General features: G+C 30.4%; 1 protein-coding gene across 2 annotated transcripts in view; it reads left to right on the forward strand.

Annotated features, from left to right (window-relative positions):
• LOC124957107 (matrix metalloproteinase-2-like) overlaps positions 1-20,000 on the forward strand; it is a 157,865-nt gene that overhangs the window by 31,143 nt on the left and 106,722 nt on the right. For both annotated transcript variants that reach the window (XM_047513807.1, XM_047513808.1), the window contains exons 2-3: positions 16,072-16,173; positions 18,536-18,705. In XM_047513807.1, the coding sequence (XP_047369763.1) occupies positions 16,072-16,173; positions 18,536-18,705 (272 nt within the window). The remainder of the gene's footprint in view (positions 1-16,071; positions 16,174-18,535; positions 18,706-20,000) is intronic.

A 20,000-nucleotide genomic window follows, 5' to 3' on the forward strand; every position in this document is an offset into this window, starting at 1 on the left:
TATTAATTCACTATAGTTCTCCATTCTCACGCTTATTTCTCTCTCTCTCTCTCTCTCTCTCTCTCTATCTATCTATCTCTATTTATCTATTTCTCTCTTCCTTTTGTCGGAAATTTCTTCCTTCTCGTTGTTATTATTCATTTAAATAATTAATGTATCGATTTTCATTGAGAACCATTGATTCTTTGTCCTCTTTTTTTTTTTTGTATCTCTCGACACGGCTTAAATATATCATTCCATTCATTGTTACGTGTATTATTAACAAATAACTGCAGTTAAGATTGAATGTTATGTGTCTCGTTAGAATCACACGATTCAATATAACGATCGTCTTCCGGTACTCCAGGGAGATATTTCAACGACGCCGGATGTTTCGAATTTCGCGGCTATTTCGCATAGGTATGATAACCACAGACCGATTCCTGGAAGATTGAACGTTGGTAGAACACATATACAGATTATATTCTACATACGCGTTTTAACAGAAAGACCGAAACACAGGGAGATAGAGAATGAGAATGAGATAGAGATAGAGATAGAGATAAAGTGAGAGAAACAGAAAGAGAGAGAGAGAGAGAGAGAGAATACGAGAATGACGCATTTCCGCATTTCGAGACCGAGACGGGCGGAAATTCTTTAGTAAATTCGGCACGTGTACATCTGCATTTCCGGTCGGGAGGGGGACCCACCTGCTTTTCTCTATTCGTTGCGAACAAAAAAAGTAAAATAAAAAAAAATGTATCTGTGCGTATGTGTGTCTCTGTGCGTGTGCGTGTGCGTGTGCGTGTGCGTGTGCGTGCGTGTGTATGTGTGTGTATGCGTGTGAAAATAATGAAATATCGTTTTATTAGATCAATTTGAATTTAACGCCACTGTTGGAAATTATTTTATATAAATAATAATAATAATAATAATAATAATAATAATAATAATAATAATAATAATAATAATAGGGATATTACGATATTTCTTTTACATATAATATTTTTATTTAGATATAATAATTTATATTTAAATATAATATTGTAGTATGGTATTATTAGATCGATCGGATAAGACAAATTTTTATTCCACCGATAATTAATATATTTAATTTGGTTTTATAATAATATTTTCTTTGATTAGCAGATTAATTTCTTGTAATATTTAAATTATTACGTACATTTTATTAACTTATATATATATATATATTAATATTATAATATATATTAATAATAATAATAATAATAATAATAATAATAATATAACGGGTGTACGAGTTTAGATCAAGACATTTTTATGAACGTAAATTCCATTGAAAAGCAAAACGAAAAAAAAAGAAAAGAAAAGAAAAGAAAAGAAAAGAGAGAGAGAGAGAGAGAAAAAAAGGATTACTGATAAATCAGTGTTTTTCAATTCGAATTGAAATTAATTAATATCTATAAAAAAAAAAAAAAAAGTCTCCTCTCGAAAGTAATATACTCACATTTACGCATGATTTATCAAAAATCATTTATAGGAATGATTTTTATTTCTCTTTTTTTCTCGCTCAAATACACACATACATACACACGTATGCAAACGGCACACATTTTTTTTTTCTTTAATCTCTCTCTCTCTCTCTCTCTCTCTCTCTCTCTCTCTCTCTCTCTCTCTCTCAGTGTCAAATAAACGATTAATGATTTAAAAAAAAAAAAAAAAAAAAAGAAGAGAGAAAAAGAAAAATAGACACCATCAATAATAACGCGCGATTATCGAATCTCGTTATTTTCCCAAAAGTACGATAAAGCTGGCAAACAAGAGAGAAAGAAAAAGAGAGATAGAGAGAGAGAGAGAGAGAGAGAGAGAGAGAGAGAGTCGATTAATAATTGTTTTATATACTAACACAAATTACAAACGCAAATGCATGAATTTAAACCTCGGTCTCACCGAAAATTTGTTTTCCTCCGGTTAATCCAAAACTATCATTATAATTCTCCAATTAGATTTTAATGTTTCATTTAATGAATTATATTCGTACGTAAATGAGAGGAAATATATATATATATATATATATATATATATATATAATATATATGCACGTACATATGTGTGTACGTTCGCATAAGTTCGTTTACTATCATGAGTTTCCCACGATCTTCTAACGTTTCCGGATATATAATGTTTCTTCGACCATAAATAGAGCCTGATTCATTTATCTATTTCGAATAGAAGCTATGAAAGCTTTAACGTTCGTACTACGATGCCGCTTTATATTTATAAAGAAAGAAAAAGAAAAAGAAAAAAAGAAAAAAAAAAAAAAAAGAAAAAAGAAAATATAACATTAAATTCTAACAATTATTTATTAATTATAATATCAATGATTCTTATTAATTTTCAATTATAATCGTTGCTTATTTTGTACTAGTTAATTGATATTATATATAGTCGTCATGATCTATTTATATATATATATATATAAAGTATATAAAGTATATTTTGTTATTATTGTATTGCAATAATTAATTGTAAAAAAAAAAAAAAAAAAAAAAAAAAAAGAAAAGAAAAAAAATAAAATAAAATATTAATATTAAATCTATATATTTGTATTACAATAATTTAGGATTATTGTATACTATTTTAATATTATATATTATTATTAATATTATTGATTATTATTAGAATTTTCTAATTTCAGTATTTTTTTTTTTTTCTTTTTTATATATATATATTTGGATTAATGTGATATTACAGTAATAGAAGACAATAGTTTTCGGTAGAAATTTTTTTTTAAACTAAAGTCTCATTCTCTCTCATTCTTCATTTCTTTTCTCTTTCTATTATTTTCTTTTTATTTTATTATTTATGTATATGCCCGTGCGTGCATTTATCTCCTTCTCTCTCTCTCTCTCTCTCTCTCTCTCTCTCTCTCCCTCTTCTTTCTATTATTTTCTTTTTATTTTATTATTCATGCGTGTGTGCGTGCGTTGGTGTATTTATCTATCTCTCTTTTTCTTCCTTTCTTTCTCTTTATTCTTTTCTTTTATTTCTCTCTCTCTCTCTCTTTCTCTTTCTCTTTCTTTCTCCCTTTTTTAATTTTTTTTCTTTCTCTTTTTCTCTGAGTAAATTCCGTACGAACTGAATGGTGAAAGAGACAGAGAGAGTGAGAGAGATAGAGAGAGCCTATTTAACGAGTATGTTAGGGCTTAGGGTGTGGTCGCGGCGCACCCTCGACTTCTCTAGTCTCCTCGTCGTCAATTCGCTTTGCCCTTTCGTATCTCGCTCGATCGCTGACGACAACGACGACTTAGTTCGACTAAAACGATTTTCTCGTTCCTTATTTTCTACATTCTGAGTTCGCACGTATACATATTTTTCTCTCATTCTCGAAGAACAATTCGAAAGTATACGATGAAATGAATAAAAGGAAAAAAAAAAAAAAGAAAAAAAAAAAAAAGAAAAAGAAAAAGAAAAAATAGAAAAATATAAGAGGGAGGAAAAAGGAAAGGCTATGAGGAGGTGAATGGGGGAAGAAAAATTCTGAAAGGGTAAAGTAAAAATCGATATTAAAATAAAAACTAAGTACGAAAGTGAGAGAGATGGAAGAAGACAAATGGGACAAGGTGGGTGGTTGGGGAGGGGGGGGAAGAAATAAATATCAAGGAGAGAGAAATAAATATCTAGGGGAATAATTGAAGGGAATTATTGAAAATTATCTTTAGGGTTAAAATGGATGGCAAGAAATTGTCGAAGTAAACATGGAGAAAAATATTGTCGGAATTTATGGGAAATAAAGAGAGAGAGAGAGAGAGAGAGAGAGAGGGAGAGAAATAATGGGATAAACATAAAAAAAAAAAACAAGGAAAAAAAAATTGAAGGACTGGGATTGTCAGGATAAATAAAAAAAAGAATTATCGAAATGAATTGTCGTGGAAGAAAAATAAAAAATGAAAAGGAAATATTAGCGGAATGAATGAAAAATTATGAGTGGAGATTAAAAAAAAAAAAAAAAAAAAAATTGAGAGAAATCAATAGCAAAAAAGAAAAAAAAAAAAATGGAAAAAAAATTCGAGAGAAATCGAGAAGGAATAAAATCCGTGGAGGGAACAAAAAGGAAAAGAAATTATTCGGAATACAGAGCGAAAAACAGATTTTGTGCGAAATAAAAAGAGATAAAAAGAAGAAAAAAAAAAAAAAAAGGAAAAGAAAGAAAGAAAAAAAAATGAAATGGATCCGAATAAAAACGGGGGAAACGAATTAAATTAACGGAATGAACGGTATAAACGAAACAAAAAAAAAAAAAAAAAAAAAGAAAAAAAAGAAAAAGAAAGAAAAAAAAATATTTGACGGACTCAGATTTTTAATTCTGTAACTTTCCAAAAATTATTATTGTAGAAAGTAACATTTTTGAAAGATTGATTATTTGTTCCTTTTATAATTCCCTAATTTTTCTTTTTCTTTCTTTTTTTGTTTCGATCTTTCGATCTTTTTGATTTTTCTTACCCTTTCTTTATTTTTTATTATTTTTTTTTTCTTTCTATTTTTTTTTCCCCCTCTCTTTTTTTAATCTTTCCCAACGGAAACGTTACGTTTCTTTTGTCAAGGATTTAAAGGATTCGCAGAGATAACGCGAGTATCGCCCATGTGGGACACAAATTAAGCCGCTTTTCGTCCTTTACGCGGCTTGACTTTATCCTTTTCATAATCTTCTTTTTTGTTGCTTTTTCTTTTTCTCTCTCTCTCTCTCTCTTTTTTTTTCTTCCTCTACCCTTTTTTTCCCTCACCCTTCGTCGACCGGCCAGCGAGCGTTAATTTTATCGTGATCTTTCAGCGAAAAATCGAATATACATATATATATATATATATACCATTTTTTTGTTTCTTTCTTTTTATTATTATTATTTTTTTTTCTTTTTATTATTTTGATTATTTTCCTTTTTATTTATTTATCATCGACAAAATTAAATTTCTTATAATAAAAAGAAGAAAAAAAAAAAAAAAAAGAAAAACGAACGAATCGACGATATTTGTGCGATCTATAAATCGATCGATTTAGAATTAATTAATAATAGATCAGACCGATATTAGTGGATCAATCGATTCTATTTCACATGGGATGCATTCATTGTACGATACACCAGAGTTACATTCCTTTATAAATAGTTAATTTCTTTCTCTCTCTCTTTCTCTCTCTCACTCTTCTTTTTTTCCATCGTTTTATGGCAAGACACGTTCCTTCGATTGATTAACTACGTACTTACATGTAACCCACTTTTAACTTACCTTTTAGGTATAACACCTTTATTGTAATGCTTTATTCAATAGAAAAAAAAAAATATATGTACATACACACACACATACATAAAAGATAAACGAAGGAATGTGAAAAAGAAAATATATGTATATAGGTAAGATGAACGAAGAAATAACAATCACATAGACACAAGAATAATACTTGTATATATATGTGTGTATATATATATATATGTATATGTATAAAAAAATCTAATGTTCCAACGAGACGCCATCTTTTTTTGTTTCTTTTTTTTTTTTTTTTTTTTCTAAGAAGACATATTTTCTTCCATCGTTGAAACGCAACTACGCGGATAATACCGTATAAGTCAAATGAATCACAATTCCATAGCGACGTAACCTAAAAATAAATAAATAAATAAAAGGAAAAAAGAAAAGAAAAATAAAAGGGGACATCTCTATTTTTTTTTTTTTTTCTTTATTCAGAAATTCATTGAAGAAATAGTTACGATATAGATGCGAATAAATTAATAAATTAATGAATGAAGACTTATATGAATCATAAATCTCAGCGACATAACCTAAAAAAAAAAAAAAAAAAAAAAAAAAAAAAAAAAAAAAAAAAAAAAGGAAGAAAGAAAAAAGAAATAAGAATAAAAAGAAAATAAAAGAGAATAAAACATTAATACAATACATTCCTTCTATATTACAGAAATTCAATAAAATGTTTATGGTATCGATACAAGGGGGAAATGAAAAAGTAATAAATAAATAAATAAATAAGAACTTGAATGAATCATAAATCTCAGCGACGTAACCTATAAAGAAAAAGAAGAAGAAGAAAAAAAAAAAAAAGAAAAATGAAGAGAAGAAACAATGGTACACGTTTCTCTCGATGCAGAAATTCAATGAAATTACGACTTTACGGTGCGCTAAAAAAAAAAAAAAAAAAAAAAAAAAAAAAAAGAAAAAAAAAAAAATAAAGAAATAAATAAGAATTTAAATGAATTATAAATTTAATTGACATAACCTGAAAGAAGAAAAAGAAAATAATTTCTCTTTCTCTTTTTCGCACAATCTCTCTCTCTCTCTCTCTCTCGCTTTTTTTTTCTTAAAAAATTATTTGGCAATAAAAATAGTATTCCAATCACGTACAAAGTTTGATACTCTTTGAACACCGTAAAACTTCTGTATTACTTTCTCTCTCTCCCTCTTACTCTTTCCTTTTTCTTTCTCTCCAATTCTAACTCTGTGAATGTAGCAAAAGTTTTCCTGTATTACCTTCTCACTTTCTTTTTTATATTTTTTTCCTCTCCCACTCTCCCTCTCCCCCTCTCTCTCTCTCTCTCTCTCTCTCTGTCCTTATCTTTATCTCTATTTCTATCTCTATCTCTCTCGCTTTAACTAGTCTCTTCGGAGTTACCATCGGCACACATATTCTTGGTTTTACGTTGCTCTAACTTTATCCTTAAAAGCGTCCTTGGAAAACTTGATAGTTGGATCAAATGCCAAGCACGATTTTTCCCCTCTTTATTCCCGATCGACGATGACAATCAGAAGTGGTGAGCGTGTCAGGGGGTTGGAGAAGGGTATTGGTGGTGAGGAGTGTAAGGTTGACGGTAATGGCTGGAAACGATGCGTAGAGATAGGAGTGAGGGGTTGTGTGGATGGATTGACGTGAAGAGAGGTAAGGTGAGGTGTGATAAGGAAGATCCTATGGGACCTCTTTGGGATACTCTTAACAATGGATGCAGGGACGATGGTCCATTGGGAAAAAAAGAGAAATAGTTAAGAGATGGATAAGAAAAAGAGAGAGGGGGGGGGGGGGGGGTGAGAAAAAAGGACGTCGAGATGAAATGGAAAAACGATTTTTAGAATCTTCTTTGAGTTGATACTAAAAGATGTAAGATAAATAAAATTTATTTATTTCTTTCAAATATGATTTCTCTATGTAAAGAAAAGAAAAGATGAAAGAAAAAATTCTCTTCTTCTTTTTTTTTCTTGTTTTTTTATTCTTCTTCTTTTTATTATTTTTTTTTATTTTTTTCTCTCTCTCTCTCTCTCTCTCTCTCTCTCTCTCTCTCTCTTACATTTCTTTGTTTTTCTTTTTCATTTCCCATCTTTTCTCTTTTTCCCGACTTTTTTTTTTTTATCCTCCTTATTTCCCGTTCGTTCTTTTTTTTTTTTTTCTTTGTTTTTTTTGTTTGTTTGCATATATATGTTTGTTCGTATGCGTTTCCATTTTACCTCTTTCTTTTCCCTCTTTATTTTTAAGATAAAGAAATCTTTACGAATTCGAAAGGAAATTCGATTAGACTTGTAATAATGTACATGCGTATTCAACTCCATTTTCTGTTCCGCAACAAAATTATCCGTCTAGACGAAGATAGACGGAGAAAGAAAGAGAGACAGAGAGAATGAGAGACAGAGAAAGAGAGAAACAAAGAAAGAGAAAGATAGAAAGTAAGTGAGAAAAAGAGAGACAGAGCGGAATTTCATTTCTCGACGGACTTGGAAGGGTCGTTTATGCTCGGTAAAAGGAAATAACTGAATTTCCCTTTTCTCGCAATTGCAATTTGTTCGTCTCAGTATATATATATATATATATATATATATATATATATATATATATATATACACACACATGTATGGTTAATCCTGCCCGATTCCCAGCCCTTCCCCCCATCCTATCCAAAAGAAAATGGCGAAAGGATGCGACTAGCCGACGGCGATTTGGATCGTAAATTTTAACGCGCTCGTGTGATTCTCCTCCTATCTTTGGCATCCTTGCAGAATAATTGTTCTCGAGAGTTAAAATAAAAAAAGGGATGAAGGGGGAAGGGGATAGGGGGAAAAAAAGAATAAATAGAGTAGGAATTGGAAAGGAAGAGAAAACGAAATAGAAGGGGGAGAAAAAAAAAAGAAAGAAATAGGGAATTAATGGAACGAGAACTCTAAAATACGGCGTGACGAGAATTAACTCGCTTTAAACGATCCACGTTATCTGTCGCGCAATGCGAACAAATTTCCCTTATCGTTTGATTAACAACGCACGACCGTAATGTTCTCTTTAATTTATTTGTTCCTTTTTTTTTTTTTTTTCTTTTTACTTTTATTTTGTTATTTCCTTTTTTTTTCCCCCTGCTTCAAGCATTTCCAGACGATTATTATTATTATTTTGTTTTTAAATTAATCGAACGACTATCGATGAAAATTTTTTTACGAGCTTTATTAATTCTTAACCTTCGCCATTTTGTAAATCGCTCGTCGAAAAGAATGATTAAAATTAATCATCGATCTAATCGTAATTCGTGATATTATTAAAATTTTTCTATAATATCGAATTTGTCCTATGAACGATTTGTATTTTATATAAAATAATATTATATTATATATAATACGTATACTGATATATAGTGATATAACCTAAGTAATATATATATATATATATGTATATACTAAATATATATACTAAATAATAAATGATATAATAGTATTACAATTTTTACGTATCAATCAATCCAATATTCTTAGAAGTCTAAAAGTTATTTAGATTTATTCTACCCTAGTTCAACCATTTAGCAAGTTTGATCTTAACTTAAACTAAAATACCCTGTAGGAACAGTAGTAGCAGTAACAGCAGTAGCAGTACCAGAAGCAACAGCAGCAGCAGCAGCTGTAGTAGTAATAGTAATAGATTAGTTAGTTTCAAATAACTTCCTAGAAGTCAGACGTGATAAGACATAAGATGTGATTACCAAATACACAGAAAATTCAATTATTACAGATAAGTTAGAATAGAATACAATCTTGTGTTTTGACAGAGTTGATATTAGTAAAATCTCTACAGTATAGTAATTATAGTAATAGTACATAACAATAGTATTGGATTGGTCAAAAGTTCTTTAACGTTATAGTTCACCAATCTGAAAAACAGAAAAAAAAAACAAAAAAAAATAAAAAATAATAGGTTAGCTTAAAAGTTTTTATAAATAACATTTTTTTAAATAATTTATCAACAGTAGGTAAAACAGGGTGTGTCGAATGTTTCTAAATTTGTAATTTAACGCTCTAAAAAAAAAAAAAAAAAAAGAAAAAATAAATAAACGAAAGATTAATATTAAAGCTTTTATTTATTTATTTTTTTTTTTCTTTCATATTATTAATAAAATAATTTATCAATGGTCGGTAATACAGAGCAGATCTAAATTTTCTAGACTCTGAATGATGATATGAGAAAGAAAAAAGATTAATCCAAAAGTTCCTTTTTTTTTTCTCTCTTCATAATGTTAATAAATTAATTTACCTACGATAGGTAATACATAAATACATAGGGTGGGTCGAAAATTTTTTTATTTTCAATTCAACTTGTAATTTGACAATGTGAAAAAAAGAAAACGAAACAAAAGATCATTTTAATAAGATCTCTCTTTTTCTCTCTTTCTCTCTCTCCCTCTCATTAACAATCAGAAGATATCGTTAAAAAAATCACTTGATATATAATATTTTTTGATATCCAACAAATAGATACTGATTAAAAGAGTTCGGACAATTCTCGAAACAGTTGACACAATGGCTAATACACCCATGTCAGGGTGTCCTTCAGTTAGTCGAGCCTCTTTCGACTGGTCTTCAATTAAGTCTATCTTCGTTTACATCCTCGTCCCTCATACCACCCCCCGTTTATCCCTCACGCCCCTCACATACCTTACCCCACACTTATCATCCCCCTTCTGTCTCTTGTTAGCTCCACTCCTCTACTTAATTACCGTCGCATTTGATGCATACATACGTATGCGGGATAACAGCGGACTATATCTCAGTAATTGTGTGCTACATAGTTCTCTGGTACTGTATTACTAGAGTAATTCGTACATAGACTTCCACAACATGGATTAACATTTTAGGGTGATTATATTTCATCCCTTCATTTACATCACGTTGTATAAATTTTCATAACAATATTTTGTTGTTAAAATATTACAGCTTACTGTTGGGATATTTTTTGCGAATTGTAATATTAACTTATTCTGCAATTAAAAAGTTAAAAAAAAGGAACAAAAAAAGTCGATCTTACCGAAACATTTTTATGCGAAAGTATTGTTCATCCAGAACTTTAAACATTGTTGTTTCTTTTCTCCAAAAACTATGTTTTAATTTTTTTCTCTCGATTTATACAAAACAATAATAACATAATTTAATATTAAATTCTTCTAATTTTTTTCTTTAATAATTTTTGATCGGTCGATTGTCAATGATTTTAATCAATCGATCAATTATATCGATGATACTGATTGGTTGATCGTTAATTTTTTAATGGCCGCCAGCTGCCATCTTTCTTTCGGTCACGTGTCGCCATATTTGTTTTTGCAACCATGCAAATAACTCAACCATCATTTCTTCCACAACACAAACAGACACACACCATACACACACACGCTCGCACACGCATTATTTTGCATCCTTTATGGTGTGTCTTCCATCATACTACCTTTCTTTCACTCCCATTCGAATCAATTACGTAACCGGAAGTGGGACTGGCAACGGATATCGGCAGCCATGACCGAAATGCAAATTTCAATTAGACTCGCGCCAATATCCGTTAGTTCGAATTTCAAATAATTTGTGTGTTCGTGTATTACTGACCAGTATATCGTTTCAATTTTTACATGTTTCTAATGACAACAATAACAATGATAATAAAAAAAAAAAAAATCAAATATTAAATTCATACATATTCTTTCTCCCCTCTCCTTTCAAAAGTCACGTGACTGAAATAAAAAAAAGAGATCAATTTTTTCCCCATATCTTTTCGGTTCCAAATTTCGTTACTATTTTAACGCACACTTTAGAGAAAAATAAAAAAAAAAGATAATGATAAAAAGAAAAAAAAAACAAAAAATAAAAAGAGAACAAAATTCGATTACTCTTTTTCTCTTTCTCTCGTAAAAATGACGTAAAAAGGAGAGGGAAAAAAATAGGGAAAGTAAAATACGACATCTCAGTTTAAGTCTTTACTTACATCGTTCTAATTTCACATTAAGACTCGGAAATAAAAGACAATTGGACAAGGATGTTGAAGTTAACCGGAAACGAGGTCAACCTTGAGAGGGAAGGGGAGGGGGAGGAGGTCAAGTGGTAGAGTTTCTGATCGAATTGACTCTCGTTAAAAGACTTTAATACACAAACTGACAAGAAGAATAGTGGTTGCACCTTCTCGTTGTGAGAGATAGAAATAGAGAGAGAAAGAGAGAGAGATAGAGAGAGAGAGAGAGAGGGAGAGAACGTACTCTTTCTGTAATTACTATACTGTAATATATTATACTGTATTGTATTGTTCTATACTATACTGTATATTATATTATAATATATTATACTGTATGTTATAGTAATTTATTATACTGTACTGTACTGTATTACACTATAGTATACTATACTCTATTGTAATACAGTAATAACAAATCATCATTATAATTATCATAATTGTAATTGTACGATATTATTAAGTATTATTTCTATCAAGTTTTATTTTTTCTCTTTTCTTTTTCTTTTTTTTTTTCTTCTTCTTCTTCTTCTTTTCTTTAACCCTTTCTTTTCTGTCATTCCTCTGTTTCAATAACATCAAACCAAACCCGATATTGCAAATACTTCGATATAGTACGAAGTATCATAGAACTACTCTCTCACTCACAAAACATAGAATTTCGATATGTGTGTATTATCGGTGTCGGATCAATTGGATTTTAAGTGCTTTCCAATGTTCAACTATATTTATTATTCGGATATATTTCCTAGCTTTTGTTCCGCATCGTCGGTTCTGCTGAGAAAGTGAGTGAGTGAGTGAAAGAGAGAAATAGAAAGAGGAAGAGAGACAGAGAGAATAAGAGAGAAAACCGCAGCTGCGGTCGCGTCTTTTCCGCATCACGACGTTCGATTACAACTACAACAACCGCCATTACTATTACTACCACTATTACATTATAGTCGTGACCGAGTTTTCCAGATGTTCTTCTTAATTCCGTTTATTCCTTCTCTTTTTCTCTCTTTCTCTTTCTTTCTCTTTCTACCGCAGGATTGAACGATTCGATAAGTCACGTACATATATCGTATTGTATTTTCTTGAAGAGAAACAATCTATAGGGCTTGACCTTTGCCCTTTTCCCTTTCTTAAGTTCTAAACACTTTAATATAATATCATATAAGCAGAGACAAATTCATTAAAGGAATGAAATATCTATTTTGATATATTTATGAAGTGAATTTTTATAATGTATTCTCACGTTAAAATTAACATTTTATAATTTTTATAATTAAATATATATATATATATATGTGTGTAATATTTATCGTCTATATATACATCATTATACAGTCTAATATTTTATAATATTTTATTTATATCAATATAATATTATATGGTATTTTATTATATAGTATTATACTGCAATAATTTTTATTATTTGTTACACACACATATATATATATATTAAATTAAAAAATTAAAGAATTTCAATTTTAACATGAGAATACATTATAAAAATTCACTTTATACATACATCAAAATATATATATATATATAATACGCACACATACCCGTATGCATATGTCCTTATATTATTCTCCATAAATGGCAATGCAACCAGTGACGTAGTTAACAACGTGCAACCGGTTCTAAAGCAAAAGAAGGTAGATCCACGAACAATGCCAGAGAAATCGTGCACGATGACCAAACACGGCCTAAGTCCAGCAAACACACACAGAAATGCACGCACTGACACATTCTCTCCCTCTCTCTCTTTCTCTCTCTATCTCTCTCTCTCACTCGCTTCACCCTCTTCTTTGGTTCTCTTTGTGCCACTACCCCAAGATATATTACCTACCTACCGACAACTCGTTTGTACGTTTACGGGCCGCTCATCGTTCCACCAAATATGGCGGCACCCCATCTTCCACATCTTCTATCCTTTTTCTTTTTCAACGTTCGAGTCATGAACGTTCGTTAGGTTGCTTATTCATTTTTTCTTAATCGATTTTTATCAGAATTTTATAACCTCGAACCTTTAAAACGTTAACGACTGAAGTTCAAAAACGTTAAGTGAGATGAAATGTATTACCGATTGACGCCATTTTTAATCCTCATTAATCTTTCTCACTACATCATATTATTATTTTATGTTCATGTAATTATATGTTTTCTTCTCTTTCTTCTCTTTCTTCTCTTTCTTCTCTTTCTCTCTATCTCTCTCTTTCTCTATAAATTTTATTCATCTCATTTTATCGTCTCACAAAATTAATTGTCACTTCATATGTAAGGTTATATTCGATGTTTTAAATATATATATATATATATATATTTTTTTTTTTTTCAATTTGATATAGTATAATTAACCTATCAAGAAGGAAATTAAATTTGAAATCATGTCGATTCTTTCAAATATTTTCTTCTTCTCTTTTTCTTTTTTTTCTTTTTTGTTTCAATGTAAATCGACGATTTATATTTTACAAAATATTTAAAATTTTGCATATAGATAAAATATATATGTTTTTTTTTTTTTTTTTTTGTTACAATTTTGATTGTTTATTATTATATGAATTTGCGTTATACGAGTGTTGTGTGTGTTTATCTCAATTTCTCCCCTCCCTCCCCTGGTCCTCCCCATTTAATCATCACAATATTCTCACGAGTCACGTTTTTCTACACTAGCAAAGGCACGATAAGAATGTTTCATACTTATCCCTTAGTCCGGATGCAGGAGCTCGTAAAGCTTTTCTCAGCCATACTTATTTGTTTCGCCAAAGTATTCCAATCTTCCTCGTGTTCGCTCGCTAATCCGTGTCGGTCTCATTTCTAGAGAGAGAGAGAGAGAGAGAGAGAGAGAGAGAGAGAGAGCTTACTCTTAATAATAAAGTGTTCTCGAGATATATATATATATGTACATATATACACATAGCTCGTCTAGTATGTTAAATATAGTATGTACCATTACAATCATTACTTGTTTCTCTCTCTTTCTCTCTCTTTCCTCTCTCTCGTTCTTTCACTTTCTTGCTCTCTTTCTCTTTCTCTTTTTCTTTTATGAGAAAATTTCGTAGCACGGTATGGAATTCAAATATGGCGTAATTAATTCCGAAATAAATCTCTTCTTAATGATCTTCATGATTTCTTTCACTTTCGTGATAAATTTTTGAATTTACGAGATACAAATGTGGTGAGCAATTAAACAATTTTTTTTCTTTTTTTTTCTTTTTGTCAAATAATATCTCATGTCATAAATAAATAAAATATTAACAAATTCTCGTATATCATTCATCGCAAAGTTTTTTTTTCTTTTTAATATATTATATTTAAAAATATGATAGCAAATAATTATTTCCAACGGAACATTTTCTTTCTTTCTGTCTTCCATTCTTGATTTTTATTCTTTTTTCAGTCCATTAGGACCCCGTCCAAATTACTTCCTCAATTACAACCCCATAAAATACTTCGTTACAAATAACTACCAACCAACCAACGAACCACCACCCTCTTCTCATTACCCTTTACCCCATCATTTAAATTTCTTTCTTTTCGCGTTCATTCCTTCCTTATTCCTTTTTCGTTTCTTTTATCTTTCTTTTTTTAGTCTCATCGTAATTAAAAAAATTGAGAAGCTTTTCAAATTCGAAGAGAATATTTAACACACGCACACACACACACACACACACACACACACTACCACCCCCTTTCTCCAACATCTTTTATCATCCTACCTTCACTCCCACTCTACTCTTCATTTACCCCCACTACTTTTATTTCATCCCCACCATTTTACTCTTCTCTCTCCCTCTACCCCCTCTCTCTATCTATCTATCTATACATCTATCTCTCTCTTCCGCCATTTTCTTTTTCGTACTCTTTTCTACTCTTACCCCTTTACCCTTCATCCTCTCATCCTATTTCTATCTCTCTCACACATACACACACACACCCACCATTTTCTTTTCCACCATTATTCGTTGTGTCGTATGGTACCCAATAAAAATCATTCTTTCGTGACAGAATGCAATTTCTTTTATACCTTACACTAAAACAATATATCCTATGGGATTCACCATGGAAGTTATATATAACATGAATCAACTATGACGACTATACTATTCCTTCTCTCTCTCTCTCCCTCTCTCTCTCTCTCTCTCTCTCTCTCTCTCTCACTATCTTTCTCTTTCTCTCTCTCGTTTTATTCCGATAGAATGAAGAATAAGAATAAGAATGAGAAATTTTGTATGTATCACACGGGTTTAAGAAAATATGAATGACGCGCACGTGAGACCATTGTCGTCGTCCGAGCTTATTCTTCCCCCTACCTCCCTTCTTTCCGCATCTTCCAATACCATCTTTCAAACCCCATTGCCCATTCCCATGCTCTGTTATCTGCGGAAAGGGCGATGGAAGGAACCCTTGATATTGTTTCTCTTGTCTGGGTTTCTGTTTTTTTTTTCTCTTGAATGTTTTATTTTTTTTTTCCTTTTTTCCTTTTTTTTCTTTTTTTTTTTTTTTCTTTTTTATTTCTTTTTCTTTCTTCGGTTGAAAATCGATTAGGATCTTTCACGTATTTTCGTTTGCTTCTATAAACTTCGTATACTGTAATTATTATCGTGGGTTTTTTTTTTTTTTCCTTAATCGTCATATTTTTTTTTGTTCTATTTTTTTTTTTTTTTTGTTCTATTTTAATTTATTAATCATTTTGATTCATTTGTACAATGACTAGGATCATTCGTATATTTTTGTTTTGTTTTTATACGCTCAGTATATATAATCGAAAACGTTTTATTAATTTGACAATTAATATTTTTTAATTTGTATTTTCTTTTATGTTACAGCAAAGTTATCTCACAAAATTTGGGTATTTGCCAGAAAGCAACCCAGAAACCGGTAATCTAAGGACAGAAGATCAACTGAGGGACGCCATTAGAAATTTACAAGTAAGTATTATTATTATTATTATTATTAGTAATAGTATTATCATCATCATCATCATCATCATCATTAAAATAATTATTATCGTTTATCACAGTCAAAAAGTAATCTAACAATTTTTACATTTTAAAGAATTTATTTCGACAATATATTGAAAGGTAAAGTGGATTCAAATTTCCCCTCCCCTTGAATTTATAGAAATCGCGATAGTACGCATTCGTCAATTCGAATTTCATGCTTATAAAAAGAAAAAGAAAGAAAGAAAGAAAGAAAGAAAAAAAAAATAAAGCTTCACCAATGATGAAATTTATTTTTCTCCCCATCGGTCACATTGCATCGTTACCTTTTTCAAATTCAAATTTCGCGCCCGGCAAAGCGATCGTCAATTTATTTCCCCCCTCCCACCATCCCCCTACGGCCATTATTTATCATTGTCCATTCAAATTCAAATATCCCGGTGAAAAAGAAGTCCCGTCGATCGTCGTCAATATATTTTTCATTGAAAGGACATTATCATTATCACGTACGTAAATATTCGCGCAGAAAAAAAAAAAAAAAAAAAAAAAAAAAAAAAGAAGTTACACGAAATCGGTCAGTTTATTTTTATTCGCCGTTATATCATTGTCCATCTTGGAAATTCAAATTTCCCGCCAAAGAGACAAGTTTCACTAGACTCTTTTCTTTATTTTTTCGTTACATACTTACTTACACACGCGCACACACAAGCACAATAAATATATATATATATATTTTTTTTTTATATAAATAATATTAAAAAAAAAAAAAAAAAAAAAAAAAGTAAAAAAATTCCCTAGACAAAAATGAAGTATTAGAGAAAGAGATAGAGAGAGAGGAATGAAAATGATAATAATAGTCTCTCTCGATGTGGTGACAAAAAAAAAAAATTTAGAATTCTCAAAGCGTAGAGTTAGGAAGTTCTTCTTTCTCTTTCTGTATATATATATATCTCTCTCTTTCTCCTTCGTTATTTTACCAACATATTACCATATTCTTTTCGACTATTTCCGTTTTAACATATCCGTCCTACGTATCCAACTGTCTATCTTTTTCTACGTGAGGAGGACACACAAAAAAAAAAATAGAAAAAAAAGAAAAGAAAAAAAAGAAAAATAAATAAAAGAGAGAGAGAGAGAGAGAGAAAAGACAATGGAAGAAATATTACCGAGCAGCAGCAGGAAAGCAAGCATCAAGCAAGCATGCAAGTAAACCCCACTGATAGAAAAGGAGAGATGGTATACAATGGGTGGAGAGTTAGTGGAAAAGATAGTGTGTGAGAGAAGGACATGGGGAAACGTCGGTTAAAATGGACAATTGGAAAAACGTTCTGCTGCCATTGAATATATATACATATTACATATATACATACAAACATATGTATGTATATATTTGTATATGTATGTGTGTTGGACCATATGACACATACATCACTGTAACTGGGCAACGTTTATCTATCTCCATCTTCTTTCTTCCTTCCCTCATCCCCTGGAGTCCCTAAACCTCCCTCCCATCCCCCCCCCCTTCTCACCAACAATGATTCACAACGATGGGAGGATTTGCATGAAAATCGAACTCGTCAAGAATTAGAAAGAAACCTGTGTGTGTTCTTCTTCTACACGGTATAAAACCACCCAATAAAAGACATATTTCTTCTTATCGGTCTTCGATCTTTTTCTAGAATTTAAAAAAAAAAAAAAAAAAAAAAAAAATTCTTTTCTATTCTAACCTCCCTTAACCTCTAACAACCTCAACCCTCTCTCTCCCTCTCTCTCTCTCTCTCTCTCTCTATACTTACTCCCCCACATCAGGCTTTTCACTTAGTCACAAGAGACCCACGCTAGCGACCTCTAGAACGTAAGAATGATAAAACAACACGTGTTATATATATATATATATATATATATATATATATATATATTATATATTTGTGATGCGGCTTGCTCTTGCTACTTTTTTTTTTTTGTCTTTTTGGTTTTTTGTTTCGAGGTGTTACCATTAATTCTAATAATTCGTAAAATAATATTGCGTTGATTTTGATTATGGAATCGGATAATGGGTGAGGAATAGAGAAAAAAAATATAAGATAAAAAAAAATATATATATATATATATATATATAGGATGTTTGTATTATTATCCAATGATGGGAGTATAGCGTAGAAAATATTAGGGGTTGATGAAAAGAAAAAAAAAAAAAAAGAAAAGGAAAAAAAAATATGGCGGAAATTAGGAGTATTAATTTTTAATCTTTTCCTTCTTCTACTCATATTTTCCTTTCCTATTGTAATTCTTAATCGATTGTTAATTATATTGTCATTAAATGTTCGTTATTTTTCTTATTTGTTCGCAGAGATTCAGTGGTATACCAGTTACCGGTGAGATCGACGATGCCACTCGAAAATTGATGAAGGCACGACGTTGCGGTTTATCGGATCGACAGAATCCACGATATTCAAGGACGAGACGCAAACGTTTCACGATCCACGGACAACGTTGGCCTTATCGGAATCTCACATGGAGGTTAGTTAATTAATTTCATATTAATAGGTACGATGATGAACACCTTGATTTATTTTTTTCGATCGATGACGGAATATACGTGTAATTTACATTCTCTTTTTTTTTTCTTTTTTGTTTTTTTTTTCTTGTGATTTTTTTTTTTTCATTCGTTCTGTCGATAATGCAGATTGTTTTTATTAATATAAAGATTACAATTGTATTTCTTTATAATGCATACGCATTAATGACAAAAAATTTAATTTAATTTAATTTTTTCGGCGCCCTGTCGATAAAGAAGATTTCTACAGTTAATAAATAGAATTTTTTTTTATTCTTTTTTATGTTTTTTTTTTTTTTTATTTATTTATATATATATATACGAAAATATTCTCGATCAACGTTCTTCAAAAATCAAGTTCATTTTTTCCCTCTGCTCTGTCGGTAAAGAAGATCGTTCTAAAAAATTAAGTAAACTGCGAAGATTGTTTTATTTTTATTTTTTACACAAGTATTCGATCAACGAAAGAGGAATCGGAGATTTAATTTTTTTCTTCGGGCTATCTTGACTTTCTCGTTCTTTTTTTTTCCTTTTCATTTTTTTTTCGTATTCCGTCCGCCATTTTATATGTTACGATAAATATAAATATATATATATATGTATATACGAGTCTATACTAGAAAATATTTTTTTATTTTATCCCTCTTTTTATACAGATTTTTCGCAATGGCAGAAGCCAGTCGTGAAAAAAATTTTGCTCTGATGTTTGGTTAGAGTAGGAATGGATAGAGAGAGAGAGAGAGAGAGAGAATGGTGATTGAAGGATTGAGGAGGGTGCACATCGGTGGAATGGATAGTGACGGATATAAATCCATGCAAACTGCAATCGTTGCGTTTTTTCTCTCACTTTTTCCTCTCTCTCGTCCTATCCTATCTTCTTTTTTTTTTTGTCCTAATTAGATCGGATCATTCCTTTTCATATCTGGAGAGAAGTAAATTGGACGTGTCCAGTGTGTGTACCTCTCCGGATAAAAAGAGACTAGCGGAAAAAGTAATATAATGGCGAACGAAAAGATTTTTTTTTTTTTTTTTTTTTTTTTTTTCGATTTTTATTCTTTTGTTTTTTTCCCCTCTCTAAAAATCTTTCTTCGCGAAAGCACGAACAAATTTTTTCAAACTTTTATTCCTCGAATTATGCTCTCCATTTTGTTCTTCAAATTTTTCAACATATTTTTTACCCGATCATCTTAAAAGTCTCCTTATTAAATTATATCTCCTATAATTAATCTCCCGTTAATTATATACTTATCGTTTTTAT

The sequence above is a fragment of the Vespa velutina genome, chromosome 24 (genome assembly GCF_912470025.1).
Source record: "Vespa velutina chromosome 24, iVesVel2.1, whole genome shotgun sequence".
Taxonomy (NCBI): domain Eukaryota; kingdom Metazoa; phylum Arthropoda; class Insecta; order Hymenoptera; family Vespidae; genus Vespa; species Vespa velutina.